The sequence below is a fragment of the Crinia signifera genome, chromosome 4 (genome assembly GCF_055691185.1).
Source record: "Crinia signifera chromosome 4, ASM5569118v1, whole genome shotgun sequence".
Lineage (NCBI taxonomy): Eukaryota > Metazoa > Chordata > Amphibia > Anura > Myobatrachidae > Crinia > Crinia signifera.
The window spans coordinates 319,137,498-319,146,269 of NC_139220.1; the positions used below are offsets into that span (position 1 = coordinate 319,137,498).

At 45.0% G+C, this 8,772-nt stretch overlaps 1 protein-coding gene across 1 annotated transcript; it reads left to right on the forward strand.

Annotated features, from left to right (window-relative positions):
* The first annotated feature begins 214 nt into the window (after positions 1-214).
* LOC146075915 (vomeronasal type-2 receptor 26-like) lies at positions 215-8,264 on the forward strand. Its single transcript, XM_083185603.1, has 3 exons — positions 215-953; positions 3,108-3,231; positions 7,253-8,264. The coding sequence occupies exons 1-3, from the start codon at positions 939-941 to the stop codon at positions 8,155-8,157; spliced, it is 1,044 nt and encodes a 347-aa protein (XP_083041729.1). The 5' UTR covers positions 215-938; the 3' UTR covers positions 8,158-8,264.
* Positions 8,265-8,772: the final 508 nt, after the last annotated feature.

Below are 8,772 nucleotides of genomic sequence, written 5' to 3' on the forward strand. Positions count from 1 at the left end.
AAATATTTTTACAGGAAGATATTTAAAGATGTTTTTTCATTGAGTCCGCGGGGGGCCATTGAGTCCAAAAGATGGATCCAATGGGTCTCCCGCTGGAGGAGCTTTCTCAGTCGATCACCCCCCCGGATTGGCATGGGTACATGTTCTATAATGAGATGTCTAAGCTGGGACAGAGAATGATTGTGTGCCCCCCCATGCCAATCCGGGGGGGTGATCGACTGAGAAAGCTCCTCCAGCGGGAGACCCATTGGATCCATCTTTTGGACTCAATGGCCCCCCGCGGACTCAATGAAAAAACATCTTTAAATATCTTCCTGTAAAAATATTTTCCCTAACAGCCCTCCAGGTAGCAGTATAGTAACGGGGTATTAAATTATCATTCATTGGTTCCCTTTCTGTGGTGAAGTAAAACTAGATTATGCAGTGGGACAGTATTTCCCACAACAATACAACATTGTGTTGCAAGTTTCAAATCTAGCAGAACCTGACAAGAATGCAGGATGCCCGCGTATCACATACTATATATGTCTTCTTTAAATATTTGATGTAATGTAATGAGTTAATATATGATATATTGAATTGTCTTATACACTTCCTAATATGTATATGTGCTAATCTTATTAGACACACATGCGTGACACCAGCGGTTTAAATATATTAGAATACATCCTCTGCTTGTCTCTATTCGAGCTCCACGTTTTTTAATCCATTTTAAATCTTTATATCTTCAACACGGCACAGGCACCTAACATGCTTCACCACTTATGTTTACATGCGTCTCCCTACACAGGGACAGAGCGCTCTTAACACAACTTTGATTTATTGCTCTCTCCGTCCAGACACAGGCACGGACGCTCATCCTGTTGCCATGACAACTGACTGATGTCAGAGGTCAGGTGATTACACACACAGCAGGAAGCTGTTTCTGGCGTCCTGCAATGCCCTGGTATCACGTAAGTGCTACACTATTTAAATGCAATTTGTTACAGCATTCTGTTTTTCGTTTTCTGCACTTCACCATTATGTTTTGTTTGATTCAGTTGATGTGTCAGTGGTCTTGAGGAAGGGGCGTCAGCTCCGAAACTGTTGACCATGTATACTGACCAGTTTTGCACTTTTATGCTTTAATACAATTTACCCACGTTTTCTTTGAGTGCCGCCTCCTGTTTTCATTTTTTTGAAAATCGTTATTATATACTTCTGATGTGGAAGGCACCTCACCTGTTGACCTATTGGATATACTAAGTGCCGGTCCTCTCGACCTCTATATATATATATATAAATATTTTTTTTTTATAATATAAATTTACATACTAATTAAAGGTAATTAGTATGTAAATTTATATTATAAAAAATATATATATATTTATATATATATATATATATATATATATATATATATATATATATCGCACTAATAATTCACTATTCAATAATTATTTTCCTTCACCACCACACTTCTATCTTTCTATCTTTTATTATTATTATTTTTTAATTTTTAAAGAGCCAATATATATATTTTTTAACTAATTTGGTCATATGAGAATAAACCACCTGTTCCACTTTTTATGTATTGAAACTCTGTTTATACTTGTAGACTGCTAACTATTCCCCTGATGAAGTCTGTGTAAGACGAAACGCGTTGGGGTTTTTGTCATACCGCTATTTGAAGAACGAAATAAAACACATTATTGGAAACTCAACACTTTATTGATTATTTGGAGTCTGATGGAACGTGTGGACTATTGAATTTATCTGGGCGCTGTACCACTATTGGGGAGCGATTTGTGGGTGTTGTTTCCTAGCCCTCTGGAAACCTTGTGGTGAAGCAGCCCTAAATTTATTGTACATAATTGTGTTATTTGTAAACAGTTATATTTGGGAAACACGACATATAAGCGCGCAGGAAGTATTGGGATATATATATATGTATATATATATATATACACATACATATACATGCAAAAACCTGCACTCTCACCCTTCAAATAGACAGCCGCTGGGGTGCTGTATACATAACAGTGTAGCCAGGGCTCACAAGGCTATATAAATACAGATACTCCCAAGTTTGGGAAAACAGCACTCACCAGACTTTGTAGATATGATCACCAGGGATTCCAATCCCTAAAGGAATCCTCGGGGATAGACCGGTCAGCCTTACATCCATTGTGGGGAAAATATTAGAAGGAATAATAAGAGATAGGTAGTATCCAAAATTTCTTAGACCAGAAGAAAGTGATAAGTAAGGCTCAGCATGGGTTCGTCAAAAATATATCATGTCAGACTAATTTAATTAGCTTCTATGAGGAAGTCAGTAGGGGGCTGGACTTTGGGAAGACGACTAAACTGGTACAGAGAAGACGACTAAACTAGTAAAAGGTCTCGAATCACTAGAATACAAAGATCGGCTAACCAGGCTGAATATGTTTTCACTGGAGAAACGGAGGTTGAGAGGAGATATGCTTAGTATGTTCACATACAGGATTGGGAATCATATGGAACTGGGAGATGATTGGTCACTAACAGGCCTATACCATGAGGCTCAAGGAAAATAAATTCCTTACTGAATTAAGAAGAGGATTCTTCACCATTAGAGCAGTAACATTCAGGAACTCATTGCCGGTGGGGGGGTGGTTACAGCAACTACTGTTAATGAATTTAAAATCAAAACTGGATACATTTTGGCCACTAAGGGAATCCAATAGATATGACTTACTCACGTCAGTAGTTACAAGTTACATAGGTTGAACTCGATGGACTAACGTCTTTTTTCAGCCTTAATTACTGTTTCAATTACCTGTTTACTGTCAACCTAGCTACTGCTGATTTATATTCCAGAACCCCTGCTTTCTGCCCTATCCATTTACATACCTGTTTGAGATTGCACTATGGGGGGTTAACCATTGTGAAAGTAAAACATATATTTGTTTGATACACATGCGATTATAATCCTATATAATAAAAGGCTAGCACTGCTCCTTGCCTCTATAGGGAGAATTCAAGTGTCTTAGACGCCAGAGGCCACTAGATGGCACCCAAAACAGCAAGACACGTGTTGCTCCGTACAGGCGCACATTACTGTTACTTTGTTCCTGTCTTCTCCCCAGATCCCAGACTCTATCTGCAGTCACAGCTGTTCAGCGGGTTTTAGAAAAGTCGCCCTACCGGGAAAGCCTGTATGCTGCTTCCAGTGCGTAGCCTGTCCGCCGGGCGATATCTCCAATCAGACAGGTACTGCAATGGACCACTAAACCCTAAGTAACAGCTGATGTTATTCTCATATTTCCCGATGGGATGAAATGCAGGTAAAAACTCTGTGGCTGCAGTTATTAAAGCTGCTGTGACATCACTGGATTTGCCTCTGGGTAGGAAATCACCAATCTATGGATTTACGTCAGTCGCATGCCACTCCTCCGCTAAAAATGCGAAATTTTTTGTATAACGGCAGCCCCCTTCCTGTCGGGCAGCCATGTTTACAGTCGCAGTGACTGTGGGCCTTATTCTGGTTGGTGCGGGCGGGCCGTACGCATACGTTCCGGGGTTTTTAATGATCTGCGCATGCGTACCATCTCCAATGCGCAGGCGAGAACACTCTACAACGCTTACGGACGGGTCTCTCCGTGCGAAAAAACCTGTACGCGAGAGTACGGTCATTGGGGGCGGCATAGGGGCGTGTTGAGGGGAGCGGCCGAAATAATGAGGGAAAATGGGCGTAAACATGGGCGTACACGGGGGTGTGCACAAAAAATGAACGGTGCTACTACCGCTCGATCGGCTAAAGCACCGTTCATTTCGGACACAAAACAGGCGGCCGCCAACCGCCACCTCAGACCACCCCTACAGATACCGCATGCCTGCGTGCGCCTGGGTTTGCTAATTAACGCTGATTACTACTCAAACACATACACCTGAATGTAATAAGCAATGCTGCAGTCTATTAAGTCCAAACCATTATTTCACTACCTGCAAGCCACACACAGCAATCAAACACATTGGAAGCTTATCTTTCTATACTTCTCGACATTTAAAGGGTTGTTTAATTTAAGGTAAGAATCTTTTTAAGACCTGCTTATATATGCTAAGGTAGGTATTTGTTAAACAGTTAAACACATTCACTACGTGCTTTCATAGACTTTACACAGTAGCACACTCAATCTACACAAGTCGACATGTGTCAACGTTTTCACTGTAACATCAACATAAGTTGATCTAAAAGTAACAGCAATGTGGGGACACATAGATAGTGATTAAAATGCAACATTAGAACATAATAAATATACATGTAAGGAGGGTTAAAATGTATTTTTATTAGGGTGTTCATTAAGGTAGACAATTGAGGTAATATAAAACAAAAATTGAATAACAATTAGAATAATTCATCTAATTGCCTTAATTATAGATGAAAGGCTAGATTTGCAGGTCCATACATGTGAAGGGTATGCCAGCGTGCACGGACGTACGCTCACTCTCATGAGCGGTGACATACGCTGAGTTTTCCATTGAAAACAATAGAGACCCATCCGTGCACGGTGGCGTACGCTCAGATAGCCGCAAGAAGTCGGTGGGAAGACGGACGAGAGACGTCCGTAAACGGGGGCGTACGCTCTGTTGTACGCCAGTTGTCGATGTGTAAGGGCTGGTCCGTCCGTGTACGTTAGCGTACGCTCAATTGTACGCCACTCCCCTTCGACGTTGTTTCTGGCCGTACGTATGCGGCAGATTTGTGGGTGGACTTAACCTCAACGGCCGCGTACGGAGAGCGTACATTAATATGGAACGTACGCACGTTTGGCCGCACCAACCAGAATAACCCCCTGTGTGTGGTGTCACAGCCACCATGGCCCACAACATATTGGCGGGATGACCCAGTAATGGTCTGCCACTCACATGCAAATGTACCTTTATCATTTCCTTGGAAGGAGCAAGATACAACTCCTTTAAAGTTTATATGCCGTAGAGGACCAATGCCGCCACAACTTAGCTAAAAAAAAACAGTTTTATGATGTCACAAAAGTTCTGATTCCAGGATTCGAATATATTGTTTAGACAATAAGAGATACATTTACTAAGATGGGAGTTCTGCCCATAGTAACCAATCAGACTCAACTTCTTATTTATTTAGAAAGTTCTAGAAGATAATAGATACAATCTGATTGGTTGCCCTTAGCAACATCCCATCAGTGGTGGGGTTCAAATAAATTAACAACAGATTCTATGTCCTAATGGCCACTTTAAGTACCATATATACTCGAGTATAAGCCTACTTTTTCAGAACATTTTTTTATGCTGAAAAAGCCCCCTCGGCTTATACTCGAGTGAGGGTCCCACTTAAGTCAATAAGTTTTCCCAGTTTTTTTGTTGTAAAATTAGGTGCCTCGGCTTATATTCGGGTCGACTTATACTCGAGTATATACGGTATACCAAAAGATATACCGAGAAGTGATTTAGTAATTCATGCATTAAGGCCCTTATTCTGGTTCACTCTCAGAGGCAAATTCCTTCTCAACCATGTGCACTGCAGGGGCAGATGTAACATGTGCAGAGAGAGCTAGATTTGGGTGAGTTATTTTGTTTCTGTGCAGGATAAATACTGGCTGCTTTATTTTTACACTGCAATATAGATCTCACTTTGAAGAAAAACCCCACCCAAATCTAATTCTCTCTGCACAGGTTACATCTGCTCCACCTGCAGTGCATATAGTTTTGTTTATTTGAGAAGGAATTTGCCTCTGCGAGTGAATCAGAATAAGGGTCTAAATACTCATATAAGAACAATAAAAGAGCTACACAAAACTAGATTAAGTTACATATTATTCTGCATGCCGTAATGCCTATACATATTATGCTATGCACCGTAATGCTAATGCCCATTACACATAAAGCCACACACCGTAATGTCCATTGCACATAAAGCCACACATTGTAATGCCCATTATACATTGTGCAACACACCATGATGCCATGTTCTGCTATGCACCGTAATGCTAATGCCCATTACACATTGTGCCACACACCGTAATGCCCATTACACATTGTGCCACACACCGTAATGCCCATTACACATTGTGCCACACACCATGATGCCTGTTGCACATTGTGCCACACACCATGATGCCTGTTACAAATGCCAGGCACCGTAATGCTCATCACCACCCTTCACCTAGTGTGTCTCTCCCACACATCCCTTCCCCTAGTGTGTCTTTCTCACACATCCCCATCAAACCCAGCATGCTCCCCCCCCCCCACATTCTGTGTGGCCACCATTACTACTAGCCTGTGGCCCTCAGCCCCCCTTCCTCTGTGTTACCCTCAGCCTGTGCCCCTCCATACACCCCACTACACTTGGTGTGGCACCTGTCACTCCCATCCCATGGCACTCATACATTGCCTGCACTAGAACTTGCACCCGCTCCCTATCACCCTTCGTTTTTTTGTTGACCTTACCTCCCCCGGCATCAGCGGGTGGACTGTCTCCTGCTCCCCTGCTTCCTGTCTCCTGCTGCCGTTCAGCACTCCTGTCTCCTGCTCCACATCCGCACATAATTCTTCTGTTCAGCATGAGCGCTCCTGCAAGTCACTTGTGGGCAGGCAGGCAGGCAGGCAGGCCCACACACGAGGTAGTGGGGGGACATGTGCGCAGGATGCGGGGGGTCATCAACCACAACGCGGCCATGCTCAAACAGGGATACAGAATCCCGCCTTCTGCAGGCTGCTGCTGCACAACCGATTGGTTGGTACAGCGGTAATGCTCTGTGGGGGCGCTGGCTGTAACTGGATTTCCGATCAGCAGGGGAGGGGCGGGATAGCCCTGGGACTGTCACTGGCGCCGCAGCAGCAGACTCTGCTGCGGCAGCTCATCTTCTCTCCTCCTCTGGGAGGCTCATACAGGGTGGCTGCAGTGCAGGGCTGCGGTTGGAGGACGCCCCACGCCCAACACAGAGCTCTCCTCTCCTTCAGCCGCTCCTGGTGAGTACGACGCCAGGAAGTGCTTCCGGGTTTGCGCAGCTGCAGGTGAGCTGCGCAATGGGATTGTGTGTGGGGCAGTTCAGTGGTGGGATTCAGCCTCTACCCGGCCAACAGCACGCTCATTAGCAAACGGTTCTGCAGAACCGGTAGCACATTAGGTATCGGTTCTGCAGAACCGGTGCGAACCGGCTGAATCCCACCACTGCATCCCATCTTCAATAGATTCCCATTTTAGTAAATTTAAGTATTTATTCCACATACTGATATCTGATTTCTTCTCTGTCAGACTCTGTTGACTGTCTTCGATGCCCATGGGACCAATGGCCAAGTGCCCAGCAGAATCAATGCGTCCTGAAGAAGACTGAGTATCTCTCCTACGAAGAACCACTAGGAGCCACTTTGGTGGCCACCAGTATCTTCTCTTGCACAATCCCAGTTGTCGTGTTGGGACTATTTGTCCACTCCAGGACTACTCCCATTGTCAGAGCCAATAACTTCTCTCTAAGTTGTCTTCTTCTCCTGTCGCTGTCTCTCTGCTTCCTATGTTCTTTAGCTTTTATCGGCTATCCACAGCCCCAAAAATGCCTTCTGCGCCAGGTGGCCTTTGGCATAAGTTTTTCACTATGTGTCTCCTGTATCCTGGCCAAAACGATCACCGTTGTGATAGCCTTTAAGGCCACCATGCCAGATAGCAACCTGAGGAGATGGACTGGGACAAAGCTGTCCTACTTTGTAATAGGGGTCAGTATTTTTATACAGCTCGGTATATGCATAACGTGGTTGTATCTCTCCCCGCCATTTCCAGAACATGACATCCTCAGCCAGCCTGGAGTAATCGTTACCCACTGTAATGAAGGATCCCCCACTGCTTTTTGGTGCATGCTGGGATATCTTGGTCTTCTGTCCACCATCAGCTTTGTACTTGCCTTCATGGCTCGAAGACTTCCAGATAGCTTCAACGAGGCCAAGTTCATCACCTTCAGCATGCTGGCCTTTCTCACTGTCTGGGTGTCCTTTATCCCGGCCTACCTTAGTGCCCGTGGCAAGTATACCACGGCTATGGAGATCTTTGCCATACTGGCTTCAAGTTGGGCATTGGTCATATGTATCTTTATGCCTAAGTGCTTCATTATCCTCTGTCGCCCAGAACTGAACACAAAAGACCATCTGATGGGGAGAGGCAAAAAATAATTTACTAGAAATGAAATATACAAATATGTCATTATATGTCATTAAACGTCTTTTCACAATGCAGACCAGAGTAAGGGGGAATTGCAGAAATAAACCATCGTGGTAGAACAGGACACTCACGGAGGCATTGGTGTATCTTTAACCCCTTGAGTGGTGAGTTTTGCTGGGGCAGGACAAACCTACCCAGCAAAACCCACCACAGGAAGATGGAAGCCCCCCTCAGTCACCTCCGCTCTGGCGTTAGTACGTCGGCGCTCCGGAGTTAGTACGCCGGAGCTTCCCTGCCGCCGCTGTCCCTGCCTGTCACATTCAGCAGTGACGTCGGCGGCAGGCTGGGGGATGTTTGTGGTGGCTCGGGAGGACTTGGTTCCTGAGCGCTCCCGAGTCCCCCCCGAGCCGCGCCGACCATACCCGAGCCTGCCGCCGACGTCACTGTAAAATGAGTGAAGGCTGGCGGGCGGGACAGGGGAGCTCAGGCATACCGATCACCGGAGCAAAGGTGATGGGGGGGGGGGGCTGGAAGGGTGTGACGTGGGGGGGAGCCTCTAGAGGTGCTGTGCCAGTGGTGCACACCTGGACACCACTAATTCTATATTAGTGGTATGCCCGGAAATT

Bases quoted from the DNA above. Each gene is read 5' to 3' on its own strand.
- LOC146075915 (XM_083185603.1), top strand. The intron at 3,232-7,252 runs GTACTGCAATGG...CTTCTCTGTCAG, and splicing joins CGATATCTCCAATCAGACAG to ACTCTGTTGACTGTCTTCGA.